The 26,785-nt window shown below is 53.2% G+C and overlaps 12 protein-coding genes across 13 annotated transcripts; 7 read left to right on the forward strand and 5 right to left on the reverse strand.

Annotated features, from left to right (window-relative positions):
* Positions 1-136: 136 nt before the first annotated feature.
* Positions 137-1,297, forward strand: LMH87_002142 (uncharacterized protein; the record flags this gene model as incomplete). The annotated part of the gene is made up of 1 exon (XM_056193543.1): positions 137-1,297. One exon carries the CDS (start codon positions 137-139, stop codon positions 1,295-1,297), a length of 1,161 nt encoding a protein of 386 aa, XP_056050571.1.
* Positions 1,298-1,556: 259 nt separating this feature from the next.
* LMH87_002143 (uncharacterized protein) lies at positions 1,557-2,358 on the forward strand (the record flags this gene model as incomplete). Its single annotated transcript, XM_056193546.1, has 2 exons — positions 1,557-1,754; positions 1,819-2,358. 2 exons carry the CDS (start codon positions 1,557-1,559, stop codon positions 2,356-2,358), a joined length of 738 nt encoding a protein of 245 aa, XP_056050572.1.
* Positions 2,359-2,980: 622 nt separating this feature from the next.
* Positions 2,981-5,183, reverse strand: LMH87_002144 (uncharacterized protein; the record flags this gene model as incomplete). Its single annotated transcript, XM_056193547.1, has 5 exons — positions 2,981-3,184; positions 3,380-3,632; positions 3,682-4,170; positions 4,229-4,302; positions 4,359-5,183. The coding sequence occupies 5 exons, from the start codon at positions 5,181-5,183 to the stop codon at positions 2,981-2,983; spliced, it is 1,845 nt and encodes a 614-aa protein (XP_056050573.1).
* Positions 5,184-6,574: 1,391 nt separating this feature from the next.
* Positions 6,575-7,820, reverse strand: LMH87_002145 (uncharacterized protein; the record flags this gene model as incomplete). The annotated part of the gene is made up of 5 exons (XM_056193548.1): positions 6,575-6,813; positions 6,868-6,955; positions 7,008-7,141; positions 7,214-7,342; positions 7,397-7,820. 5 exons carry the CDS (start codon positions 7,818-7,820, stop codon positions 6,575-6,577), a joined length of 1,014 nt encoding a protein of 337 aa, XP_056050574.1.
* A 409-nt stretch (positions 7,821-8,229) lies between these two features.
* LMH87_002146 (uncharacterized protein) lies at positions 8,230-8,599 on the forward strand (the record flags this gene model as incomplete). Its single annotated transcript, XM_056193549.1, has 2 exons — positions 8,230-8,302; positions 8,352-8,599. The coding sequence occupies 2 exons, from the start codon at positions 8,230-8,232 to the stop codon at positions 8,597-8,599; spliced, it is 321 nt and encodes a 106-aa protein (XP_056050575.1).
* Positions 8,600-9,355: 756 nt separating this feature from the next.
* LMH87_002147 (uncharacterized protein) lies at positions 9,356-10,217 on the forward strand (the record flags this gene model as incomplete). Its single annotated transcript, XM_056193550.1, has 5 exons — positions 9,356-9,401; positions 9,459-9,614; positions 9,688-9,803; positions 9,868-9,949; positions 10,024-10,217. 5 exons carry the CDS (start codon positions 9,356-9,358, stop codon positions 10,215-10,217), a joined length of 594 nt encoding a protein of 197 aa, XP_056050576.1.
* A 740-nt stretch (positions 10,218-10,957) lies between these two features.
* Positions 10,958-15,553, reverse strand: LMH87_002148 (uncharacterized protein; the record flags this gene model as incomplete). Of its 2 annotated transcripts, XM_056193552.1 has the most annotated exons (5): positions 10,958-11,666; positions 11,721-11,831; positions 11,882-14,622; positions 14,716-15,285; positions 15,344-15,553. In XM_056193552.1, the coding sequence occupies 5 exons, from the start codon at positions 15,551-15,553 to the stop codon at positions 10,958-10,960; spliced, it is 4,341 nt and encodes a 1,446-aa protein (XP_056050578.1). The 2 variants fall into 2 exon arrangements, with proteins under 2 accessions (XP_056050578.1, XP_056050577.1); XM_056193551.1 differs by having other exon boundaries at positions 11,882-15,285.
* Positions 15,554-15,980: 427 nt separating this feature from the next.
* LMH87_002149 (uncharacterized protein) lies at positions 15,981-17,324 on the reverse strand (the record flags this gene model as incomplete). The annotated part of the gene is made up of 1 exon (XM_056193553.1): positions 15,981-17,324. The coding sequence occupies one exon, from the start codon at positions 17,322-17,324 to the stop codon at positions 15,981-15,983; it is 1,344 nt and encodes a 447-aa protein (XP_056050579.1).
* A 4,250-nt stretch (positions 17,325-21,574) lies between these two features.
* LMH87_002150 (uncharacterized protein) lies at positions 21,575-21,985 on the forward strand (the record flags this gene model as incomplete). Its single annotated transcript, XM_056193554.1, has 1 exon — positions 21,575-21,985. One exon carries the CDS (start codon positions 21,575-21,577, stop codon positions 21,983-21,985), a length of 411 nt encoding a protein of 136 aa, XP_056050580.1.
* Positions 21,986-23,924: 1,939 nt separating this feature from the next.
* LMH87_002151 (uncharacterized protein) lies at positions 23,925-24,632 on the reverse strand (the record flags this gene model as incomplete). Its single annotated transcript, XM_056193555.1, has 1 exon — positions 23,925-24,632. One exon carries the CDS (start codon positions 24,630-24,632, stop codon positions 23,925-23,927), a length of 708 nt encoding a protein of 235 aa, XP_056050581.1.
* Positions 24,633-25,262: 630 nt separating this feature from the next.
* Positions 25,263-25,644, forward strand: LMH87_002152 (uncharacterized protein; the record flags this gene model as incomplete). The annotated part of the gene is made up of 3 exons (XM_056193556.1): positions 25,263-25,272; positions 25,324-25,501; positions 25,584-25,644. The coding sequence occupies 3 exons, from the start codon at positions 25,263-25,265 to the stop codon at positions 25,642-25,644; spliced, it is 249 nt and encodes an 82-aa protein (XP_056050582.1).
* A 296-nt stretch (positions 25,645-25,940) lies between these two features.
* LMH87_002153 (uncharacterized protein) lies at positions 25,941-26,543 on the forward strand (the record flags this gene model as incomplete). Its single annotated transcript, XM_056193558.1, has 1 exon — positions 25,941-26,543. One exon carries the CDS (start codon positions 25,941-25,943, stop codon positions 26,541-26,543), a length of 603 nt encoding a protein of 200 aa, XP_056050583.1.
* Between the last annotated feature and the right edge of the window lie 242 nt (positions 26,544-26,785).

Genomic DNA, 26,785 nt, shown 5'->3' on the forward strand with positions numbered 1-26,785 from the left:
TTCGAAAGCTATAAAAGCAAGCTTCCCGTCCTCATATGAAAGTACATGTCCTTTTCATATCTTCCTATCACGTCTATTGTATTAGGCATATTCCACAGCGTCCTTTTTCAGTCACCTAAATACTCCATACGCAGAAATGTCATACCTCAACTCCGTCGCTGGCCTGCTTGCCGTTGGCCGCGACAGAACACCCAAACCCCCACAAGACTTGCTCCCCAATCTCGCCCTTGACATAATCCTAGTAGTAGCGGATCATCTTCCCCTACTGGGCCTGCTCCATCTCGCGCAGACCTGCTCACGCCTGCGCGAAAAGCTGCTCAAGCGTCTGCGGCTCGAGGCCCGGCGCGCCTCGAAGCAAGAGCTGCTTGAGTGTCTGACAGTGGCCGCACAAGCTTGCCCCGACGCCTGGGTCTGCCAGGAGTGTATTACCATGCATGCTGCAGACTATAGTGACACACCGCATCGGCGAGCGCTGGCGTGTCCCCGGCTTCGCTACATTCCCTTGCACTCCACCCCTCGCGACGGCGACAACGACGACGACGACGACTACCAGCTGCATCACCACCATGTCCAGCTGGCTCTCAAGTACAGCCGGCTGAAGAATCCAACAGAGAAGCAGAGGGCGTACCTGCAGCAGCTCTTGGCGCCACACGCGCGCACGCGCTTTCGCATCAATCCGCACGACGCGCGCGGCAACCTGCTGAAAGCCTCGTATATCCTGACGCCCAAGATTGTCATGGGCCGGTATGTGCGAATGTCCACCTGGACATTTTCGCAGTGGCCAAAGCAGCCTTCTGTCGAAAATGCTGGAGCTTTTGCGCTGTGCTGTCACCTGCCCAGCGCGCCGGTGAGCTGTACCGAGGACGGCCTAGTCACACCCCGACGGCACGACTCGCAGCTGGTCAATGCACTGTGCCGGGTCTTTTCGTGCGAGCATTTCTCTTTGGGCCATTATTTCTTCTGCGCTGTCGAATTTCAAGTCAAGCTCGATCGCCGAGGCAAGAGGCTGACAATCGAGGCGTGGCAGGATCTCGGGCCAGAAGGCTCCGTCTATCATGCCAACTGGCGAACGGCGGCGTGGGACAGTCGCCAGCACAGCATCGTCGAGCACATGGTCCAGAATAGGCTCCTCGGCTCGGAACGAAGCCCGTTTCAGGAATTATATGAGGAATCGGGCCCATCCACGTCCGATGATGAGGACGGGGGTGAACAGAACTGGTCTGCAGGGTCTGACTCTTGGGCCAACCGGTACATCTCCCACTCGAGGTTATATCACCCGCTTCAGAAAGCAGAATAACAACCAGTTCTCTAGAGCCTTGAAATGTACAACGCCCGAAATTATCAAGCTTCTTAATTAGTTTATCTTAGCAAGTGAAACTCTATTCATTCATGATCTCCTATTTGCACAGTAACAACACGTGACGCTATTGGCTCGGCGCCAACACCCTGTTCGCCACTTTATCGATAAGCGCCGTTTTGCATTTCTTGCTACCAGCTTCAGTGACTACCATTAACCATCATACACAGCAACCAGGTAATAAGCTTGGCCAAGCGCGATGGCTTCACATACAATTGTCCTGCCGGGCGACACAATCGACGACGCCTTAATACCCACCCACCCCAAGAAGCCGCTGCGTCTCGGCCCCGGCCTGCGGCACGACCCCTCCACCAACGAGATCCTGCCGACCGTCGCGGGCCAGCTCGTCAGCGACCCCAACAAGAATGCGATCCGCGTCGAGACGTCCACCGGGAGGGTACGCGATCCCCAAATTCCAAAGGGAGAAGTCGTAAGCCAGCGCCGGGCTAACCTTGAACCAGTACCTCCCCCGCGCGGGCGAGCTCGTCATCGGCACCGTCAGCAAGTCCGCCGCCGACGTCTACTACGTGCACCTCTCCGACTACACCGCGCCCGCCACGCTGCCGCAGTTGTCCTTTGAGGGCGCCACCAAGAAGACGCGCCCGGTCCTCGCGCCCGGCGCGCTCGTCTACGCGCGCGTCACCGTCGCCAACAAGCACATGGACGCCGAGCTCGAGTGCATGTCCTCGTCGACCGGCAAGTCCGAGGGGCTGGGCCCGTTGACAGGCGGCATGCTGTTCCCCGTCTCGCTGGGCCTGGCGCGGCGGCTCATGATGCCGAAAGCCGCCGAGGCCGGCAGGGTCGTGGTGCTCGAGGCGCTGGCCGCCGCAGGCCTGCAGTTCGAGACGGCGACGGGGCGCAACGGGCGCTTCTGGGTCGACAGCGCCAGCGTCAAGACAGTGCTGGCCGTGGGGAGGGCGGTGCAGGAGACGGACGAGAGGATGCTGGGGGTGGAGGAGCAGCAGAAGCTCGTCAAGAGGTTGCTCAAGGAGCTGAGCTGAGAGGGAGCGGGAGAAAAGATACCATTGCTGATTCAGAGAAATTAAACATGTACATTTTTTTACGATTTCAAAAACGAGAGGTCATAGGAGAGCAGATCAGGCGGAATTGCAAGAATCGCCTTTACAAGAGTGTATTGGACATCGCATTATTGCCTTGACAAAAGAGGTATAAGACATGACAGCACAATACTTGCTGTTTGAAGATGTTGTGACGTTGGTTTTCTTAATCGCTCAAGAAATACTAATGCTTAGTCCAAAACTTAAGCCAGCCATAAGGGCGCTTTACGCCCACTCTCACGGTATACCCTTCCAAACGCCAAGGCAAATTCTTTCCATGTTTGCCAAACCCTTTGCCCAAAAACAAATCCAGAATTCCCGTTCCCAAGCTGTAAAATGCCCAATAAAGATGGTGAAAAGTGTGCGAGTGTGTGAGTATATACAGGTTCAGAGAACAAATTTGCAAGCTGCAAGCAAAGTGTCAAACTGCATAGTAGTGCAGGGTCGTCAGACACTGCTTTAGTCATCAACGAGATAGCCAAGGCAAGAAAGGGTGTACAATAAAGCTCAATGTGAGCCAAAAGACAAGCCAAACAAGGACGCAAAGTCCCCAAGTAGGACACCGTTATTCGTCGGTCATTTCCGCATCCGCTTTGACGGGTATATGCAGTTGCAAAGGCTCGGCATGATGAATCTTGATCATGTGGCGCTTCCAGTTGTCTTTTCTGGAGATCGTCTCGCCACCATTCTTCGAGTAGTCGCAGCCATCGACTGAGTAATGAAGCCTCGTCCTCATTTCGTGCTTATCGCCAGTCATTTCCGCATCTACCTCGACAGGCATAGGCAGTTGTTACTGTTCGACATAATAAATCTTAATCATGTGGCGCTTCTAATTGTCTTTTCTTAGAAACGCCCTCGCGCCATTCTTCGAGTAGTCGCAACCGTCGACAGAGCACTGGAACCTCCTCCTTTCGTGTTGATCGGTTAGTTGGGGCCGCTATACGCCTGTCATTTCCGCATCTACCTCGACGGGCATGGGCAGTTGTTGCTGTTCGACATGATGAATCTTGATCATGTGGCGCTTCCAATTGTCTTTTCTCGGAAACGCCCTCCCGCCATTCTTCGAGTAGTCGCAACCGTCGACAGAGCAATGAAACTTCTTCTTCTTTTCATGTCTATCGTTGATGTGACGCTGCAAGTGTGTCTTGGTGCCAAAACCCTTGCCGCAGCCAGGGTACGAGCACTTGTGGTCTTTACTATGATAGCGCTGGTGATGCCTGCAGCAGGTTAGCGCACGTTTACTCGACCATGTAGTATATGTCTTACTTAAGCTTGTGCGGCTGATCAAAGTACTGGGTGCAGCCAGGCTCATCACACTGATACATGCCGTCCTGGTTCTTGACAGGCGACGGCACATGGTTTGCAACCATTCCGGGAGAAGCGCTGTGTCGGAAATCGGAGCTGTTTCGAGAGTCTGGAGATGGAGTATCCAGTTGCGTGGACGGCGTGTTTTGCGACGAGACGTCTGTGAACCCAGGACCCGGCAGAGGCGTGGAATGCTCTGATGGAAAGCTTGGATGCCGGCCAGCAGATGTAATATTGTCTGCGTGGAGAAGATTATCTTCTCCCGCAAAAGTATGGTTTGATTCAGATGCCTTCTGCTCTGGTGTATCATCATTTGCCGAGCTCACATGGACTTCTGGCGAGCTGGCTTGGTTTGTGCTGCCCGGTGAAACGTTGTCTAGCTCCGCGGGAGGCTGTAGCGCCTGGGAGGGCGGCGACTCGTACCATGACGAAGAGAGCTGATACTCTATTCTATGCCATTGTTCCGTTTGTGTACTCGGGGCCATAATATCCATGGGATTCACCGTACCTGGTGCTGGGTTGTTCGGAGGGGATGGCGACTTGAGCAGTGCTCGCGGAGATGGCGTGTTGGATAAGCCGATACTACGAGGTTCAGCATTTAGGCCCCTTGGCGTCGCTGATGGCGGTGGCCTGAATACAGCAGACTGCGGAGCTGGACTAGAGCTCGGCGACAGCTCCTTTGGGGACTCAGCCATGGCCTCCTCGGCTGTGGTGATGCGCTGGAGCGGTGTCGCGCCTTGGTCGGCACCGTTGTTGGACGAATTGACGGAGCTGAGTGTCTGATTTCTGTCGCTTTTGCGGCGGAAGATGTGGCGGACATTGTGCGATAGAGAACTAGCTCTTGAGATTGTTCGAGTTGAGATCTCGGCAAGAATGGGTTCGTCGACCATGCCAAAGGCTGATGAGGGTATTGATGTTCGGTAGTAGTCCTCGCTCGTACCCTTGAGTATACCCGGTTTATCATCTTGGCCATCAACCATGTCCTTGGGCATGTATTCGAAAGTGGCCTTCGCAGTTTCCGGGCCATACTGGCCAAAGTTCAATAGCACAGGGTCTGGGTTGGGCACACCTTCACTTTGCGGAACAGCGGCGGGATCAAAGTCGTGGCCCCTCGCCAAGGCATTGCTATGCTTGAGCGAGTCACTTGACGAGAGTCGTGGGCGCGCACCGTCGGATGCATCCTGTCCATTTGCAATGGCAGCCTCCTCGTCGAGACGATGCTGGCGCAGCCGCCTCTCTCTTTTGCGGCGCTTGAGACAGCCAACGATGACGGGGTAGAGGCAAAAGGCGAGCAGGACGCAGAAGACGACGATTCCGACCGCGAGGCCGGCGACGGCATCGTCTGATAGATCGCGCCTCGCCAATAGATTCCGTGATGGTTCCGTCGTTATCGTGATCGGGGCGTCGTCAGCGGCTGAGGGCCATGGCAGCAGCTGCCGCCAATAGCCTGGCGGGCCAGGCATTAGAGGAGGCGAATGGCGTGAGTGGCGGCTGATGGTCGTGAAAGGATACGAAAAGCGGTAGCTCGTCTGGTGAATGATCGAGATTATCCGAGATTCGATTTTCGAAATCGCAGCAAATTGACTGCGGTGGCTGCGACGGTCGGCGAGTGCTGGCTCACTGGAACCCAGACGAGCTAAAATTGGAGGCCGCCTGGATCCTGGCGAAACAGGATGCGACGGACACAGCGGCGAGTCGGGGAGAGCAGCAAAACTGATGGAGCGCGCAGGCGATGCCGGGCGCAGCTCTTGAAGAACGTCGCGGCCTATTGTCAGATGTCTTTCATGGCAAAAGAGGAGGGATGGGATGATACGATGGGCAAAAGGTTATTGGCAGCCAGCCGCACGACATGGAGGGGAGGACGGGGGAGGGCGGCTCAGGCGAAGAGCGTGTGTGGCTGGGCAGAGGTACCTGTACCTGCGCTGAGTGTAGGTATTAAGCAGGGAAGTTGCCGCTGATGGCGTCCGCTAGTGGCCGCGCTCTTCTTTAGCGTGCCATGTGTCCGGGAGAGAATGGTCAGAGGCATGACATTAAACAAGAATTCTAGTCTTCCAGTCGATCTATTCATGTGCGGCCCTGCGGTGATTCGAAGCCAGGCTCAAATTCTCACAGTCGATTACGAAAGAGTCGAACGATGGCGCAACAGCTTCGCAACCAGATTAAATGCCGATTCAATGACACGGATGGCTCCGACCGGTAAGCCGGTTGGCGGCTGGACCGGCCTGTAGTGGTTCAGCTGCCCTGTAATTCCCTGTCCTGTCGCAAGTACCGGTACCTCCGACTGTGCCACTCTGGCTGTGGAAGCCTGTATCGCCACAGCCACAACGGTCGCGTGTGACTGTACTCAGTACTCACTCATTCACTCGCCTCACACACAGCGTATACACGAAAGAATCTATTGCAGTATGGCATCCGCAAACACAGGGTCTTTTCCCCAGTTGTTTAACTCTAGTTTTCCCTTTCAGCCATGATGATAGGCCCCGATACCCCATTCTCTACAGCACCGCATGCATTAAATTACTCAGTAGCCCATGGTGCAAAGTGTGTAGGAAGATACATGATGTATTTTATTCACTCTAGAGTCCTGTAGACCGCAATGGGTGTAGTTTATAGGCCTTGAGACTCACCAAAAGAAAGGCCGTTTTCTTCCACTGTAGGCTACTACCTATGGATTTTGGGGCTCAAAAACAAATGTGTCGATGTTAGGTTTGCCTCACTGACGTTGGACGGCATGCATAGCTTAGTGCCATTCCAGTGGCCAGCAAATTCGATGAGAAGGTGCGCTTTCTGAGCTACGTGAAAACTTCCACAAAACAGGATTTTATTGTTGAATCAGGATAACGAAGATACCAGCTCATGGAGGCGTGGCAACCACCACAGAACCAGCTGACTTCGTGATGAAATGCGACCCGGTACCTGTCGCGTGTAGTTCTCTTTCGTGGTACCAGTCAAGTACGTCTTCAAAGTTTCGGCACTGATGAATGGTATTGAAATCGGGCCATGCCTCAGGACGAAACTCGACGAAGTTATAGGTAATAATACCCAAGTCGCTCGAGCACATCAATACCTGGCGTAACATCTCGATGCAGTGATCTGAAATATGAATTAGTGACTGAGTGGGTGACACATATGTTCTTTGTCACTTACCGACGTGCGTTCGCATCATCGGGTCGCCCCAGTACTTCGGATTTTGCTCCACATAGTATTCTAAATAAGTATATTTTCGGATCATGTCCTAGAGGATAATTAGCATACCGTCGCAACAAACAATGTGTCAAAGTATGTACCAAGCAGTGTAGCTGATGAAAGACTTCTACAGTCCCCATATATCCGCCGCCAAGGTCGTCCGGAAGCTGAGCGCACTCCCTGGCCGATTTTCCCATTTTAGTAACATCGTCTCCGGTGACCGCAAAGGGTCCAACTTAGGTGAGATGTTAGAATTACCTTTGACAGAATACACGTGAAGATGGTCCTCCCTTGTCCTTCAACTTACCTTTTGTAATTCTCTTCCATGCTGCATCAAGCGAAGCATCGGGATAGCCACGATATATTGACGGCATGTCGAACGTTCCATTGAACTTAATGGTTTCGGTAATTTCGCCAACATCTTTCAGTAGAGGGGCTGTGACTTCGGATCAACAGAACGTATTAGTAATAAAATTGATGTATGGCTTACAAAAGGTTGATGTGTGCAAAGCTTGCTCCAATTTAGTGGACGGTGATGCTCTTAAATGGCATCCCAGGACGAAGAATGTTACAGACGCTGTTACAAGCACGAAATGAACAAGCCAGACGCCAACCTGACGGACCCTCTGCTGCAAGTTCATCCGCTGCTTCTCGGAAAAATACTCCGACGTATCATCAGAACATCCAGATCCGGTATCGACTCTGTTGGGGCGACAGCTGATGCCATCATGGACCTGGCAGTATTTTCCTTTACCGTCAGACATGGCAAAGCAGCCGTTCGAGAGAGATATTCTCAGAAGCTCGTAGTAGGATGGGTATATAGTAGGCGAGTGTGTGCCAAGGAGGCCAGTGCTTGTAATCTTGGGCTTGAGAACAAAAGTGCGAGGGGCTGGGATGGACGGCATAAAGGGCATGGCACTCAAGCGTGGTAAAACTCCTCTACGACTTGTCAAAGATAAGTCTTAAGTCTGTTCCTTTCGAGAACCGACGTCGGACTGTTATCAGGTAGCATTGCATCGGCTTGCAGGCTGCATGAATGATTCAAACATCCCCACCTTGTATTGATAAACCCTCATTTTTTATGACGGGGACTGGACAGAGCCTTGTTTGAGCTCTGCATTATTCTTTGTCATGTTTCGCTTTTCAACTCGATGACCATGTGTAGACACCTGGGGTCGTGTTCGTAAGCATGCGTTCGAGTAATAACGTGTGCACTCGTTTAAAACGTTCAATCTTCCCACGTAGAAAGTTCTTATTCCTCGTCACATTAACTTGCGCTCGCCTATCCCTCTGATCACCTTGCTTCAATCACTCATCTTCAATATGCAACTCAACACAGCTACTTACAATCTCTTCATCATGGCCTGCACTCTGGGACCTGCGTTAGGCAGTCCAGGTTCGTCTTACCGAAAGGATATTGCGCTTGGCGCTAATCGTATTGATAGTTCCCGTTGACCATGAGCAAGAGGCAGCCAAGAAGTTTGGCGATATCTCTACCCTCATTGAAACCAACTATAAACGCGACGAGGGCTTTGAGAAGGAAGCTGCCAAGAAATTTGGGGATATCTCTACCCTCATTGAAACCAACTATAAGAGAGACATTAGGGACTTCGCCAATTACGGTCTCGATAACGGAGACGTCGCCCACAAGAAGTTTGGCGAGATTGATACTCTGATCGAAACCAACTATTGAATCAGTAGTAAAGACAAGATCTGATGTCGAGACTTCAGGGAAAACTATCCATCGGCATGGGCAAGACACTCACTCGCGGGCTCCTCAAGTGTGCCTTGCTACAAGTCTCATTAGTCGAACACATTAGCTAGATAAGCGTCATCGCTCTCAATCACTTTCCTTTTCTTTTGGAAGAATAACTGCAGATCGCGAACTTTGTATCATACCTCCATGCAATCATTCCCTGTGCGGCCAGCCGCATAACCTGGCAGCCCATAGTAAGCTGCACGCTTTGTAAACAATTGGCGCACCTTGCGTCGTATGCAATGCATACAATCCATCTGCAGTCGAGCGGATATGCCACGTCGAGACCGAAAAGAAAACGTATTCACTGCTGCAGCTCGTATCAAATCGCGCTAATGGTGCACCGAAGGAAGACACTCCTGCAGGCTACTTGGTTTAAATCGTTTGTAGTATCGGAACCAGATTGAAGGGAAAACATGAACGAAACGAAACATGTTCGAGATTATGAAACCAACTGCTACAGAACACAGCTATGAAGAGGAAACTCTCGGTTGCCACGAGGAACACCGAGGTTTCCTCGCGGATCACGACAAATTGTCTGTCTCTCCAACGCCTTGCCCGGGTTGGGCTACATCGCAACGTGGTTCCAAGCTCACAGTGAAAGAGCTCTTCCATCTCTCATTTATTCCCTTGGTCTTTATTATATGGACTCTTTCTATCTATGCTACTTTTCTTTGTACTCGTCACGCTTACATGCCAACGAGCCGCAGCTTCGAGACGGGATTTGACACTGAGCTAGGTGCGTCGAGACACCTGGCTTTTGCTCGACATTCAATAGCTAATTGCGGCACCACAGAACCCATCTGGGGCGTAATCAGCCTGGAAAAGATTCGATTTACCGGGGATTTGAAGGTTGATCCAAATGGCACTGTGTATAGAGAAGTCGTTGGACGGCAATACGTTGGTCCGCCGAGTCCAGAAATTGACGACGCATGGGTCGACATCATCAGAGGTACTTTCGCTCATTCTACTTTTACCTAATATTCCGCCTTATTGTTTGATTTACATCGTACTAATAAGCGAAGGCGGCGGCGTTGATCTTGTCGGTGTCGAGGCAGAGAGTGTCACTCACAAGACGTACCGAAAGCCTGGTGGATGGTGGCTGACTGGAACACACGTCTTTCACCAGTTGCACTGCTTGGTATAATATTCTCATAGCTTCTGTTCGCTTCCTCGGGGTGTCTTATACACAGCTAACTGGTTAGAATAAACTTCGAATGTCGACTCACCCGGAATACTACACGCAGCACGATTTCGAGCCTCTCGAGAACTGGCGAATGCATTTGGGTGAGTAATTGCTAACATTTATTCTCTAATCCTGAATATCGGAATGTGCTTTCAAGCGCTAAATAAAACTACAGACCACTGCATTGACATCATTCGGCAATCACTGCAATGCAGTGCAGATATGACGAAGATTGACGTGGTTTGGAATGAAGCGAAGCACCGTATCGTGCCGGATCTCAACGGAGAGCACGTCTGTCGTAATTTCCGCCAGTTGCAGAGCTGGATGTTAAATGGCTCAAGAAATTCGGAGCTTCACAAGATCCATTAGATCGCTTGCTATAGTAGCATAGCATTTACTAACAGCCTTGGTCGTTTTAATCTGACGAGACTGAGCCAGACTTCAATTTGTACGCGAGAGAGCAATAGCTATGTGAATACTTATTGTCCCCGGTTGCCATTTCACCATTCTCATATGCTCACGTACACTTTCTGAACGCATGGGAATCATCTAGTGGGGAGACTGCAGTCTTCGACTGCACAGGGCAGTCTGACGCACTGTCATGCAGCACGGAAGTGACGGCTTTTCAAGGCCGAGGTCTGTCCGACATGCCCCGCAATATTACATTCAAAATCATGGCTATCAGATTGATACATCATCTTCCCCCGCTTTCCTCGCAGGCCGCATCTCCTACCCGTGTGGCGTCCGTGCCAAGCAATAAATGGACGCATTTCGGACGTGTAATAGTCTCCATCCTGCAAGGTTTCCGGCAAGACATACCATGGACATTGATGATATTGCATAGCTATATATATATTAATTTACTTAGGGTATCCGTCCTTGTGCTGTGTGTCACGTTTGGTGCTGAAAGCGGCAGCCGATATCAGTAACGTTGTAAGACTGGCGTCTTATCATTCCGTTTCGCGAACGTTACAGGTAATCTTGGACGCCCACCTTAATCGCAACGGGGTTCTCACTTGGCGTGGAAATATAGTCCAAAGCAGCTGAAACAAATCCCATTGTCTTCGTCATTGATTCGATCTCTCCATCAAGACATTTTCGAAGTCCTTTCAGTTGCCGCCTGAGACCCACAACTCTTTGAAGCGACTACCATCTTGCTTCAGTAGAGCTTCCGGCACACCTTGCTCAACAACTCGTCCAGAGTCAAGTACCACAACCTTGTCAAATCTCAACACCGTCTCCAGCCTGTGGCTGATCATAATCACCGTATAGTGCTTGAACTCCTGTGCGATAATGTCTTGCATCCTCTTGTCTGTTGCCGCATCCACACTGCTGTTGTACTCATCGAGAATTAACATACCACCATGATCATCTCGCGCGCAAGTATCCAAGCCAATGGCGTTTGGTGGAGCAAGGGCCAGCACATCACCTGCGTCGGCGTGTCTAGCCAAGGCGCGCATGCGACGGCGTACAATCGCCCGACTCAGTACGAAGAGCTGCTTCTGGCCTTGACTTAATTCATCGGCAGTCAGCTCTCCGCCTAAGCCGCCGTGCTCCAGTACATATGTCAACATTCCGGTCACCTGAAGCGACTGCTGGCAGATGTCGTCACTGCCTTTACCGTTCGGGTCAAGATTCATGCGAAAAGATGCGCCGTCTGGCAAGAACACGGCATCCTGCGCGATCGCGATGACACGCTGTCTGACAACGTTACCATCAATGTCGGCAAGGGATATGCCATCAATCGAAATGGTATGAATAGCTCCTGGAATCGGGTCGAGTAGCCGTAGGAGAAGAAGGACAAGTGAGGATTTCCCGCTTGCTGCAGTGTCAGTCACATGTTGGCCAACTCTTCTCAAGATCATGACTGACCTTCCTGTACGTCCACAGATTGCCACTTTTTCACGGGGCATAATCTCGAGGCTCACGTTCTTGAGTGTCGGCTTCGGCGATCCAATGTTGGCCGTGTCTCCGCGGGGTTTACTGCGAGTGGTCAGCATGTTTGGAGACGGAGCTCTGCTTTTCCCACATACTCATACGACGTGGATATTCCTTGCAGAATTACGTGTCCCGTATCTGGCCACGATGCAGGCAAAGTTTTACCATGCTGAGCAGAATCCTCTACGAGTGTTTTATCGCTGAACGTCTTGAGTCGATTAACGGCACCAATAGATGTTTCGAGTAGTGTGTAGTTCACAATAATGGAGCTCAAGTACCCACCAAAGCTGATGATGGCCACCATGCTCGCGCCTGTGAGGCCGGATTCGGCTTTTAGCTGCGTTGCTAGGATGACAATAGTGACCGCCAGCACTGCGACCAACATTCCTAGAACGAACGAGAGCCAACTTTGAATCATTTTGAGCTGAAAGTCAGGCCTGATGGAGCTGTCCAAGAGGATGCGGTTCAGGGTCACGGCCCTGTCTGTCCATCCGAAAGCACGAAACGTGGCAATGCCCTTCATAGTGTCAAAGAAGTGGGTGTAGAGGGGGCTTTTTGCTTCCAGATCCAATAGTCGAAGTTGCCGCGACGTGCGCAGGTAGAACCTTTGAATGAAATACACAGCGGCAAATATGAATGGATATGCGATGAGCACGTACGGCGATACCGTGGCTGTGACAGCGGCGGCACCAATCACAATCCACATCATAATGACAGCCTCCAATAAAGACACCGGCAGCTCTTCGTCAACAAGAGACATGTCTTGAGAGAAAAGGTTGGTAATGACACCCATGTCTGTAGTGGCAAAGAGCCGCAGCGGTGCTGCCATCACCGTTCGTAACGCGTCGCTGTGTAGCTTGGTGCCGGTGACCTTTGCCACAGCCAGCATCCCGATGCTCACCTCTGCCGTGATGGCTAGTAATGACAGCATTGCGAAAGCACTGTATATGCCAAGCCAATACGATATGCCGTGGAGAGAGTCAGCCCGCGCAGTGTCTTCGGACCACAGTTTCAGCCAAACATTGGGAAAGTTCCAGAAGAAGCCGCAGACCACCCCCATCAGGACAAGCATGGCAAGCCAGCATATTCCGATGCTACCAAAGTAGTGCACAAATACTTTCCTATCGCCTCTTGTCCTCGTCGCATCTCTGCTTTTGGCATCGGCCGCGGTGCGTTGCGGCCTTCGCTCCGCCAGCTTCAAAGTGCTTCCTTGGCTTGTTTCATCATTTTCGGAGTCATTGCCGCGGTCACGCCTTGTCAATCCAAGACTTTGAACGTAGTTGTCATTCGACCGAAGGGCAGAAAATGTTCCCTGTTCAGCAACTGTACCTTCTTGAGACAGGACGATAATATGAGTTGCTAAAGGTAGATGTCTGATGGAATGCGTACACAATACTGTTGTTGTCTTCCGCTTCCTTAGCAGCCCAAATGGTCCAAAAACACGGTTGAACACTTGTTGCTCTGTGTCCCTGTCAAGCCCGCTGAGCACGTCATCAAAAACATTGAGCTGGCAACGCTCATATAGCGCTCTGGCAATAGAGACTCGTTGCTTTTGTCCACCACTCAAAGCTGCACCGTTGCTGCCAACCATGGTCTCGTCGCCTTGCGGCAGAAGCAGTAGGTCTATGTGTAGCATGGTAGCTTTTAGAATCTCTTCATACCGGACCTCATCGACATCGCCCTTGCCGGCAATATTCTCTCTGATTGTGGCATTGAGGAGAAAAGGAGTTTGATCGCAGAATCCAATCTTAGAACAGTCCATGTCCAGGAGAATGTGTCCTCTATTGAAGACAGTCTCACCGAGAAGGGCTTTGCACAACGTCGACTTTCCACACGCGACCGGCCCAGCAACAATTGTGAGGCCGGGTTCAATCTCTGCTGATACGTTCTTGACGATATATTTTCCGTCTTCCCAGCCGAAGCATCCATCACGGATGCTGATGGAACTAGAGTAATTACCCCGTTGTGAACCTGGGTCTCCTGTTGTTTCGGCATCCGACATTTTCTGCTCACGAAAGTCGTGCTGGCCTTTTTGTTCCAAGAACTCTTGAATTCTTTGGAAACAAGCTAACGACGCCATCAAGTACGGCGCCTTCTGAATCAACACATTAAGCTTTCCACCCGCGAGGGCCAGAAGCGACATGGAAGTGAAGATGGCCGTGACACTCAGGTCACGCATGGCGGTGACAAAGGTAAACATGGGAGATAATTGCCCGGGCGTAAAGCCAAGTGTAATGTTGAGCATCAGAAGGCTGCGAAACTTGTTCCCAATGCTGATTTCGTTGACTCGCATTTTCTGTATCGCCGTTTCTGTGGCGTCGCCTAGTCCCGAAATTTTGATGCTCTTTATGTTGGAAATAACATTGGCAGTTTTGCTGATGCGGGCTTGAACATGCTCCATCCACTGCTTCTGAAGCTTACCCACGGTGCGCATAACGCTACTTGATGCAACAATACATAGCATTGTTACGATAACGGACGCAGTGAAGGAAGGGCCAATCTGACGAAACAGTAGATAGTATGTCACCGCGAGCTGAATGGGAATGGCCCACAAGTCATGAATGGATGTAAAACCGAGAACAATTCGCTGGATGTCTGTACTCATGAGAGTCAAGGCCTTCTTGTCGTCTCCAGCCGTGACATTGACAGTTGTCGTCTTCTGGAAGATGGCGCTCACAAGGACGCTGCGCAGCTTGAAAAGGAATCTCTGGTGAAAGTACGCTTGCATCACGGCTGACATCGGAGCCCCAACGTAGATGAAGACCGCAGCACCTATGAGCCCATAGCCACTGCTCGCAGGCCGTCCTTCAGGCTGGGACAGATAGTTGAGAATGCTCTGGATGAAAAGGGGTTGAGCCAGTTCAAAGCCTAGCTGGGCGGCGCGTGTGAGGACTGGCAGTAAGAAAGGAATACGCAACTCCCATAGTACGGACTTTGCGAGCGCAAACTGCTTTCCATTAAAGGCAGAAAGTCTGAGTCGCAGAGCCTCCTGCTGGAGGTGCTCGGCACTCATGCTCGGCTCGAGAGGGTAGAGGTGCTGGGACTTCAAAATGACCTTGTAGCCGGTGCAGAGAAGTCGGGCCAGCCAGGTACAGGTAGCTAGGCCGTAAATCCCGCTCGTCTCCTCCGGGCTTCGTTTTGCATCCTGCGATGAAATCCAGTGGCCTTTCTGTTTCGCTTCGAGGAGCACGATAAAAGCTTTGACAGCGACAGCAGCAGTGAAGACACCAGTGAATACAGCGCTATCATGGCCAGACGACGATAACCAGAATGTCCGAATGCTTGCAAGGTCGAACAGCAGCGTGAGTGGCAAGTAAATGTTGAGTATAATTGAGGGTCGTGCATCGCGAGCATGTTCAAAGACGCTAAGCGCGCCCATGGACAATGACGCTACAAGGTTGAGGACCGTTGAAGCTATAATAGATTGTCGAAATTGGACAGCTCGAGATCCTATTATAGCCAGAGCTAGCTGTAGAATGGCCAGGCCCAAGAGCGACGTCTTAACAGCAGCGATTGTTCGTTAGCGTTGGCTCAATCAAGGGCAAAGACAAGCTTACTAGCTTGAGCACCTGAAACCAAGTACCGCCGACGATGGGCGGTTTACGAGCCAAAAGATAGAGTCTAGGGACGACTAGCCCAGTTAATATGGCCGAAGGAAGAATTTCAAGGACAATTATTTCGAATTTGACTGTGAAATCAAATCCTCGGTGGCAGTGTTGGACGGCTGGACCGAAGGAGCCGTCATTTTCGCAATAGAGGAAACGCATTGCCAAGAGGTGAGCCGTGCGTTGGCGGGCTGGAACGCAGGGGCCAAAATAGTTTGCAAAGAGAAGAAATGCAGCTGCAAAGGAAAAGGAGAAGGAAGAAAGGGGGGAAGGGGTGGAGCGACGAAGCAGGCGGCTGCAGGCTGCAGCTACCTGGCAACTGATAATAAACCGTGATCGGAGGGATGAGGAGCGCCACGCTGCGGGCGTCGTTGAGGTTGACTCACAACAAAAGTCCCATACCTTTACCAGGCAATATTAGTGCGAGGATTTGAAAATAAGATTACATACGAAAGACGTGATTAATCAGCAAGGTGACTGGTGTATTCAATTACATGCCTGCTGGCGGGGAATTATTTGATTAATGTGTGCGCAAAGAACCTTTGTAGCATGCTCATATCGCTTCTCGTCATCATTTGTCATTTTGGTATCACTGGTCGTTCTCATACTCGCTGTCGTCTCCCGCCCCTTCACTGGCAATATTGTTGTGAATGGCGTACAGCGCACGAATCCAGGAATCAATCGCGTCGCGCGCCTGGACGTTCTCCTCCGTAGGCTTGTTGGCGTCGAGCTGCTCGCGCAGCCTCTCATACGCTTCAATCATGACCCATATCTGCAGACCTGCGGAGTTGGTGCCGTCTTTTGGCCGGCGGCTGGATTGGTCCGCAAAAGCCGTCGATAGCTCCTTGGTCAGGAGCTCGAGGCCAATCTGGAAACGCAGCGATGCCAGCGCGGGCGGTTCGTCGCCGTCCTCGGCGTCGCTCATCTCGGCCGGCGGCGAGCTAGAGTGTGTCAGCGACGGGCATGTGTCTGGCTCGGAGCCCAGCAGCATTCCGTCGTCGGATGTGGAAGACGGTGTGCGTTGATGATGATGATACGAGGCACCAAGAAGATGGCCTTCCTGGCTGTTGGTGGCTGGCAGTTCGATGATGCCCTGCTGTAGCAAGTAAGAGGCGTCGATTTTTGGCACGTCGGGTATATCCATATCTGAGTGGACAGCCAGCTCCCGGTATTCTCGCGCAATGGTGCTGACGCTCGACATGCGGTTGACTCCATCCATGTTGCCATTGTAGTGGAGAGGCTTGTTTCGGTTTCGCTGCGCCGCCTCGAGCTGGCCAATGTGGTGAACGGGTGTCTTGGCGCGGCGTCGCACCGTGGAGGGAAACACTGGAGAGAGCGGCATCACTGGCGGGGGAGGCGACTCGGCCAGCTTCACATCTTCAGAGTGAAAATTGACGGCTGATAACTCAGGAATCGGAGGTGGCGGCGGCGCGCGGCTTGGCGCTGCCGGCACTGCTGCCGGCGATGGGTAATACCGCGGCGCAGCATTCGTCGGCAGCGGCTTTCGCTGGATGCTGCCGCTGCCGCTGCTATGCCGCGAGAGGGCAGTTGCGCTCTTGGGCAGCGACATCTCCAGATCCTGCCACAGCTGGGGGTCGTCCTGCTGGCACGGCGCAGGCCGGGATGACGATGCGGGCCTCCTCCGGCGAGGATCCGCCAGTGCGCCCATTTGCTCGCCGGCCAGCATGATGAGCGCCGATAGGTCGTGCGTCGTCGTCGTGGCCTTTGTGGTTGTTGTCGGGCTTTTAGCACCTGGCCAATACTTCTGCAGCCTGGCCCTGGATGGCTTCAGGTTTCCCAGACTGAGACTTTCGGTGAGGCTGATGAGCGAGCGGCGACGGTCGCTGGTGGGCGTGGGCGTGTAAGTCGACTCCGGCAGGGCGCCGGGCGGGGAGCCCGGGATGTACAGCGAAAGACGTTGTCGCTGGGGCATGACTGCGGTGTTCCTTTTACTGTGAATGATCGAAAAAAAAATATCTAGACGAGAAGAAAACGAAAGAGCAACAGAATCATCAGAGTAGGCTGTGCCTGGAAATACGGCCTACTATAATAATACGAGGAGTCCCGGGGGGAGTAATGCTGTCGTCGTCACGTCACTCAAGCGCTGATCCAAGCCACAAACCAAGGCGAAAGACATAGTGGCTGGCGCTGCACCGCCTCACTCCGCGACCACACCACCAAACAAAAGGGCTGCCTCTCTGCCTCGCTCCACCATTTCCCGCGAGACAATGCCGGGTAATGCTTCTCGAAACGAGGATAATGTCTCGAAATACGCATCTGTCAGGTTGAAGCCGAACTCCGCATTCCATCCGCGTTGATATCTTCTTTTTGGCTTGTTTAATTCTGATGGAATCACACTGCTGACCGATAGCAGGATGACGAACGGAACAAACAAATCCAAGCTGGCAAGGCTAGGCTAGCCCCAGCCAGGCTAAGCCTCCCCAGAACCCTGGTTGATCAACACTGTGAAAGCCTGGACGAAACGGCAAGGTAGACCAACGCCAGACGGGACCAAAGGGACGAAATCAGGGCTGCGCTGCATACGCCCGTCTTTGAGCCTACTGCTGGCTTCCTCTCTGCTGGCAAGTGTGGCGCTCAGATGGACGCAGAGCCTATCAAAACCGTTGAAATTGTGGCTAGTGCTTGAAGCACAATATATCCTCCAGTGTAGGCGTCATGGCATACATCGTTCCGCCGTCACTAGCTTCCGCAAACCACCAGTCTCCAAAATCCTACCGAGCCACCATTGTGGCGATTTCAGCCTTCTCACCTTTGGCCAAGATATTTGGCGAGTGTGTCACTGACCGCGCAGGTTCGTTGCGGAAATTGGGAAGCTTGCTCCTGCTTCTTCGTAGTGGGTAGGTGCCATCAGCCATCATCAATCCGCACAGTCTGATATACTCATATCTCACGACATAAGCTACAGCATAGCCAAAATCAAGTTTGAATAAAGTAGCTCAACGCGATCGACAGGTGGAGTCTTTATCTCAACTCCAACTGCTGGCAGCATTAGTTGTTGCGATGGTCAGCCAATTACCCGTGAATGGGTGACCGCAGACAGACCTGCAAAATAGCCGCAGCACACAAGCATCTTCAAAGTACCAATCCGACACATCACAAGGAAATAACAGGTCCACGAGATTGGACAGCCGGATTGAATCACAACGCTTGACTAATACGATGCGAGAACTCGCCCAAATTCATTTGCAGCACCGAAAACAACGAGGGGACACCAACTGCCATGGCCAGGGCAGCCTACCCTGTACAATCGCGATCCTGCAGCTCGGTCCCCATATTCCCATCGCAAGTGTGGGCGCGCACATGGCAAACAAACACCTTATTTTTAGAGTTTTGAGGCAGTGCGATTTCATGCAAAAAATCGATAGCATGCCTTTTCCTCGTCTCAGTAATCACGCCACCCTCTGGCCTCGATCAAACTGCATGAATTGGAGCCAGTCGAGCAGCACCATCGTGTGCACACGGGGCGTGCCTTACTGGCGCGGTGGAACAAAATGCCGCCAAAGCTTTGAATTTGACTCTGCGAAATATTGACTCGGTCATTAGACTCACCGGTGACTCCCACTACCGTTCCATAGCTGGTTGCTCGTTGCCATCACATCCTACTGGTTGGCACACCAGCACGAGTACAGTCACGTCCGCGAGCCCAGGAAGCCCGGCTTCTCAGCCTGATTCAGATCAGAGCTGCGACTTGAGAACTGCACTTGCCAGCCAGCCTCGGATTTCCCACCGTGCGCATTTTTAGCAACGGATACGAAAGATAGGCCGCCACCGGTACGCGGGCCGAAGACAGTCTGCACTAGTACTTGCAAAAGGTTAGTCCGAGCGCTGCCAAAGAGAGATTCGCCATCTGGTCCTGTAATACGAAAAAAGTGTCTCAGTCGTCGCAGCTTGACAGCCTAATCAACTAAGTGTTTGGCGCCTGCACAGTCTTACATAGCTGGCCCGGTCCGGCTCTCCGCCAGTTCCAGTACTAAACAGGCCGCCGCTTGACGGGCAAACAGGGCAGCAGCGCTGCGCAGCGCATCATTTCATTCCGCCTCCAAGAAGAACCCGGACAAGTCTCGTGGCAATTTAATTCCTTCAAGATGAGATTGCAGGGCTGGAAGGGGGATTTAATTGCCCGGGACCCGATTTGCCGCATCTCCGGATTGACCTGGTTTACAATGCAACGTCGACTCCTGCTCCTGCACTAGCGCACTCCTGACTCCTGCAGCTCCTTGGGGGCTTGGCCAAAAAAATAAATAAAAATAAGCAAGGAGCAAAGGGGGCCTGAGAGATAAGGTGGCAAGTCGGCCGGCAACTAGCAACCACTAGGAACACGAGAGAGCCAGATTTTTCGCAAATGGGCAGATGGAGACGTTGTCAGTTGGCATGACTTTTGTTTAATGAGGCCAGCCACGAAAACCACAATCACCCATATCACCTTGCGATCCCACCGCAAAACGCAAGATGCAATGACGGAGCGGAGACAGTGGCTGCAGCTGGTCCAGGTACCGAACCGGCCAAGAGGCTTGGGGCTGTTGGAAAAGCCTCTCAGCTCGCAGGTCAAGCTAGGCGTGCCACGGGCAGCGTCGGATCTACCGGTGGCGGGTTCCCGATGGGCTGAGGTGCCTGCAGAGCCTGCGAGAGCGTCCAGAACGATATGGTGTTAGCCAGGCGGGCCCCGGGCCCAACCAGGCTGACAACTGACTCTCTTGTTCTCCCAAAGCAAAGCCGTGGCGTGCTTGGTGCTTGACTAGCGAGACCGCGCCCGGGCTAAAAAGTCAAAACCACTAGCGTGCTGCGATTATGCCTGTTTGGGCAGTCGAGTGCTGAGCACTGCCCTATGATGTTTCGAGAAGCAAATTTTTTCCTGGGTACCTCTTCTCTTTCTGGGTTGCCGTGGTGCCGTGAGAATACGGAAATGGCGCAACGCCAACCCAGACGGACAGGGATGGCGGCCTGAAGAGTGCTGAGGCATTTCTTATCAGGGGACGGATATTCACTGCGATGGTCATGGCAGAACGGGCCAGAATCGCCAGCAATCTGCCAGTGCGACACTGTCCAAGACATCTTCTTCGGGCTGAGAGGTGTCGACGCCGCGAAAGCTCTACCGAGATTCACTGGCTGGTCGAGATGCTGCATAAAGTTCCAGCCTCTCCAGGGCCAGGGGATCGCTCGTCAGCTTGCTTTTGCTTCTGGCTGGCAAGCTGGTACACAACAAGGCTTCCGGTTGGTTGGTCGGAATGCGTCCCGCCTCGACACGCCATGACCGGAGAGCTCGAGAGCTTCTACCCTGCTTGTCTGCTCACGGCGAAATTAAACTGTCCAGATTTGCGGCTCCGGTGGAGAATGCCCGTGGGGACATTGCTGGTTGCTACCAGTTATTTCTTCTTCTTTTTGGACTGGCAAAACCCGTCCACCGTCGAAGCCGTCGAGTCGCCATGTCCGTCGCTCTCGGCGTGCCGCTAGGGGGCTTGGCCTCGCCACAAATCACGATGACTGTGTGCCGAGATGGGAATTTTCATCTGCGTCTCTTTTCGGCGACTTGCAAAATACGGGAAAAATAAGCAGCACCAGGATCGCAGCATGGATCCTGCAGGAGGGCCCCTAGTTGCCTGGTCTGAAAGTCAGGCTCGGACGGAAACCAGGCTCTGGCAAATTAACGCCATGGGCGATGCCAGTATCTCAGCCGCCTGCCCGTTCTGGGTACATGTCGCCAGGCCCGGGGGGTCCACTGGACGGGACAATGAAGGAGAAGAAAATTCCTCGTATTGTTTTTTATTGGTGGAGGCTGGAGCGGGCTGCGCGCTCTCACCATGGGCCACCGTACACACCCACTCGCCAGTCATCCATCACCAGGTACCGCCCAGTAGGAGGCCGACCGGAGGTTATCCCAGTGGGCTGGGTGTGGCTCATGATGTCACGTAATACTAGGGCCGGTTTTGTTTTTCCTATCAGCTTTGGCGCAATCCCATGTTTCTAATAATATCGCCCCTATTCGGGACGAACGAGCAGCTTCTGGCTACCATATAAGGCGAGTGCCCACCCCCCGAGATTGTCCAGCTCTTTTCTTTCCTTCCCCAACCAACTCACATTCCATCTACATTCGCTTCTCACAAGACTTTTGTCTACTTACATTCGCTTCACGCAAAAAAACAAATCCACCCCAACTCAGTCAAAATGAAGTTCTTCGCTGCCACCGCTGCCCTTGTCGGCCTTGCTGCCGCTCACAACAACGCCACCAGCACCGGTGAGGTCGTCTGGACCACCGAGGTCGTCACTGCCTACACCACCTACTGCCCGGCTCCCACCACCGTTGTTGTCAACAACAAGACTCACACCGTCACCGAGGCCACCACCCTGACCATCACCGACTGCCCTTGCACCATCAGCAAGCCTCACACCGTCACCGGTGTTCCCACCACCCAGCAGCCCGGCAAGCCCACCGGCACCGGTGTTGTCCCTACCGGCAACAAGCCCACTGGCCCCAGCACCTCTGCTCCCTCTGGCACTGCTCCCCCCCAGGTTGGCGCCGCTGCTGCCGTCGCCCCCTTCGGCGCTGCTGCTCTCGCTGCCCTTGCCATGCTGTAAATAGCATAGTACTCTTTGCTTCAAAATGAGGACATGTTATGATAGCGGTGGATTTAATACTTTTTTTTCTTGCATCAATGCGCGAGGTCTTTCCACTAGCATAGACTGGTCCTAGGAACATGTCCGCTCAAGGACACTAATACAAAGGGCTTTTCACGATGTACATTTTTTTCTTGGAGTCTGGATACCTATAGACTTGGTTATATTTAATATGGTTTAACAAAATGGCTAATTTTCTTCAACAAATCTGCTCATTCTCGCTGTGATTGCCTTTTGGAGAACAATACAGATACCAACAATAGCTACAACAGCACCCAGTGCCCAGTAGGAAAACTCTGATAAGAGCTTGGCTAGCTCCAGCCTGGCTGAGTGGGCGTAATACGAAGCTCTGTCCAATCACAACGCCGAGACTGCGGACCAGTGTCTAATCTTGTCCGCAGCCGCTGCACGTGTATCCCCGACTGTCACCCGTCAGGTGTGTGTGGGCATTGGGCAGGCTAGGCACAGATGGCTGCGTTTTGAATTGAAGAGAAGGCTGGGGATATATTGGCTTGTTTCTTCTGCAGATACGAGACGACGGGCGCGCGAGCAAAAAACGACAAAGACAAGACAAGACCGTTGATTAACCACAAACCTGTGGCTTGACGCCTTGCAGCCAAGCTAGGCACCCAAGTCCCGAACACAAATCGACAAAAGGGGCAGTGAAAAAACGTGGCTTGCATAAGAAAAGGGCGTGCTTGGTTTGATCGTGCGTCCTTGCACCACCCCCCTACCTAGCCCGCTGGCTCAGGCACCGCAAACTTTGTTTTTGTTCGGGGGGCGACGACGGGCACTACGAGATTGTGTAACAATGCAGGGTGTGCGCTCGGCTTCTTGACAAAGCAAAAGAGAAAAGAAAAAAGAAAAAAAAAGTCGCGTTTTTCCGCCCGTCGCGTCCCAGTGGCAAGCCCTGTCGCGTCTTGCTCATCGGAGTCGTTTCGGCGACTTTTCCCAAAGCGGATGGAGAGATAGCACGGAAGAACTCTGCTTTGCTGTGCTGACTTCGTCTGAAACGAGGCGGACGAAAGAAGAAGCAGGGTTGTCACTTATCGGAGAGGCCCTTTGAAAGGGCCTGATCGGCAGACGCCATTTGCGTGAAAGCCTTGGCGCTGCCGCGTAACGAAGCTCATGGGGAGACAAGGCTTGTGTGAGGTCGTGCTGGGCTTATCGTACATCATCGCTCGGTGACATCTCTCTCCCGGCCTTTGCGCAAAATGACCGTAGGATGTATAACTGAATCGATGCTGCCCTTTTCGTAGAAGCTTGAAGTAATAATCTGCTTACATCCCATTGTCCCCAAATGCCCAAAGCCTTTGTCGTCTTCAGCGCCACCAGCACCCCAGGCGGTTCCGTCGGCCGCGCCTTTCTCTAGGACCCGGAATGGCGAGTCTGCGCTCTCACCCACCATTCGTCGTGTCGGTGCTGTACGGCGCGGAGAGGTTGTCCGCGGGCTGGTACAAGTAGGAATACCACTTGAGTCCAAGACCAAGGCGGAGGACTACATCAAAGAAAAGCAGCCGGCGCTCAGGAGCAAGACGCCGGCTCCATCGTCTCGGCTCTAGTCCGAGAGCCGACGGCTGACGATGGAGCTTTGCAGTTGACGCACCGCCGGTTTTGAAGACCGTTGCGGAATATTCCCAGAAGAAAGATTGGGAGTGATGCATGTGGTAACCGAACACAGAATGATGCATATTAATATGTATTATGAAGTGATGAATACGCTAATGAATGGTTACATTTTCTCCATGCGCTGCGGCTAAATGAATCGCTTGCATAGCTACAAATACAGTTGGAGATGCCCTCGGGCCGAGATGCGGTTGGCTCCAAGGTTGATGACGTCCCAAAAGGGGGCCGACGTGAAACAAGCACAAGCAGGTTGCTTCCGGTCAGGATTTCATAATCAAGCGAGTCCAGCAGCGATGGCGGCCATGACGCAAGGGCCGAGAACAGCCCCGACAGTCTGCATGGCTCCAGCAGCAGAGCTGGGAGTTGTCGTCTTGGCCGTGCCGCTGGTCGACTCCGTACTCTTGCTCGCCGACGCCGCGCTGGTCGACTGCGCACTCGTAGTCTGCGCCAAGCTCGAGGCACTCTGGGACGGCGCGCTCGTGTTGCTCCCCGTCAGGATGGTGACGGATGCCTCCGAAGATGCGCCCGAAGACGCGCTTCCCGTCAAGATCGTGACCGACGCCTCCTCGACCGAGGACGTGGTTGAGCTGGCCGTCGTCATCGCGGACACGACGTCGGACGCCGCAGTTCCTCCGGTGGTGGCGGCCACGGGGGCGGCCGCGAGCGTGACGCTGTGGCCGGCCGCGATGACGCCGTTGCCCAGCGTCTTGGGGTTGATGTACGAGGGCTGGTACGTCTCCGTGCCCGTGTAGTCGGGGCACCCGGGCACCGTCGACTTGGGCGGCGCGCGGCCGCCGCCGCAGTCGAGGAAGTCGCAGACCTCGCCCGTGTCGGGCACGTAGTAGAGGCGGCTGGCGTAGGCCGCCTGCTGGGTGGCCTGGATGACGAGGTCGGTGTACGTGCAGCCGGCGAGATCGGTGCGCGCGAGGGCCGACGAGGCGCCCAGGGCGAGGGCAACGGCAAAGGTGCGAATGAGCGTCATGGTAGCCGCGGCTGTGAATTGAGGGCGGGAAAGATGCAGAGGCGATGTTTTCTTCCTCGCGGTGGGGCGGAACGGATGGATAGAGCGAGAGTATGGCGACAATAAGCGAGTGTATGGAATTCAAACGGTCGATGAATCAAAAGAGAGGCGGCGGCAGCGGATACTAATTGATGGAAAAGACGGCGGAATGAAAAAGGGAGATGCTCGTGTGATCTATTAATAGGGGCTTTTCACGAAGCCTCATTTACCCGCGTGACAGCCAACAGCCTCCTCGTGGCTGTTACTAGTGGGCAGGCCCGCTGTAACAGGCAATACGCCCTTGAAATAGCTGTGACAGAGATTGTATCTCTGAAAATACATCGTTGTGGTTTTATCCAATTCCGAGTCGACGTATCGGAACGAGGCGAGCCTAGTTGCTTGGCCGCTTTGTCTACGACCCGTCCAACAGACCCGTTCCGCGAGGCTGCTCTTGACGGGCGCTTCGAGCTGTTAGAGCAAGAGCAAAAGTTTGTGGCTGATCATATTAATGAGAACCAGTCACGATCCAAGCTTGCAAGCAGACGATGAGCCAATGGTTGTCGCGTGCAGTGCTCCACCAATGCAGCAGATCAGATCCGTGATTTATCGCCCATGCCTTTCTGTAAGCCGAGTCTTTTGTTACCTTTGAAGACAAGATGCAAATTCCCTGCAGACGTGTGCAACGTGCTGAGCCGCGTGGTGGTTTACGTACACCAAGGGCCACGGGAGCACTACCCAGGTGGCGTCGAAATCCGTACCACTTGCGGGGAAGTGCGCAACAGTGATGAGCAGTCAGTTACCGAAGATTGGGACGTAAAGCATCACCGAGAAGAAGAAGTCTACTCAGATAAGTATGTACTTTTATCCTTCGGGTCGCTTGTGTTATAGTTGAATATTGCTTGACGATACCCTTGACGCTAAGCCTTATTACAGAGTAGCCCTTGGTCGTCAGAAGGCGGAACCCATGAATCTAGTTAATCCAACGAATTATTAGTTGCACTGGCCGACGCTACCTCGTCGCGTCGGCGCTCAGCCTTATCCTTAGCGTGGACACTACACGTCAGTCCTGCGGCCGCAAGACGAGTACGGACATCCCCAAGTCGCAGATTTCGGTCCCGATGAGTCGTAATGGCCGCGTAAAGAGAGGGCCGGATTGTCTGCGCACTCTTGAATGTGGCGTACAACCCGCCCGCGAAGTATTGTACATAAGCGTAGTGATGCCCCCCCCCCCCCGTGCTTGAAGACAACCTCCGTCACTGTTAACTCATACTCACCGCCGCCCACAACACCATGACATCGATGCAAGAAATGACGGATAGCTTTCGCGACGTTTTTAAGTCGGAGCGTCTCGTCTACACCGCCCTCGAGGAGACGGACCGCTGCAAGGACTTTTGGTGGAAGTGCTGCGCCTCCGACCTCGTGAACCGGAGCCTCATCGACGCCGGGCGCCCGGTGCCGCCCTCGCGCGCCGCCTCCGACAAGCAGCTGGCCGAGACTGTCAACGAGAGCAAGACGTACCTCGCCGTGCTCGTCTGCCTGCCCGCAGCAGACCCGGAGCCGGAGCAGCCGATTGGCTACCTGGTCCTCAACAAGTCGTTTCCCAGCTGCGCGTCGTACCACCTCGGCTTTCTGCAGGAGCACCAGAACAAGGGCTACGGCCGCGAGGCGATCCGCTGGGCGGCCGACTACGCGTTTACGTGGTGCAACCTGCACCGGCTGAGCATCGGGGCTCTGTCGTACAACGAGCGCGCGATGCACCTGTATGCCAGCATCGGGTTTGTGCAGGAGGCGAGGAGGCAAAGCTGCATTTACTTGAATGGGTCCTGGCACGATCTGGTTGATTATCGCATGTTGAGGGAAGAGTGGGAGAAGCTGCGTGAAGAATCAGCGTGACGAAAAAGGATGGGCGCTATACGCAATTGACGGGAAACGTGCAGCTGGAGTGTGCAATGACGCGGGTGCGATGAGTGGACAATTTGAGTACTCTGTCGTACTTTTCTGGAGAATTGAGAAAGGCAAAAAGTATCAAGCCCATGCTGGGCGCTTTAGTCCGACGCGGCGTGTAACATCCTTTGAGAACGTCCAATCTGTACAAGCCACATAACAGCTCCCAATGCAGCCTCAGCTGCCTGTAG

This window comes from Akanthomyces muscarius, chromosome 3 (genome assembly GCF_028009165.1).
Source record: "Akanthomyces muscarius strain Ve6 chromosome 3, whole genome shotgun sequence".
NCBI classification, from domain to species: Eukaryota; Fungi; Ascomycota; class Sordariomycetes; order Hypocreales; family Cordycipitaceae; genus Akanthomyces; species Akanthomyces muscarius.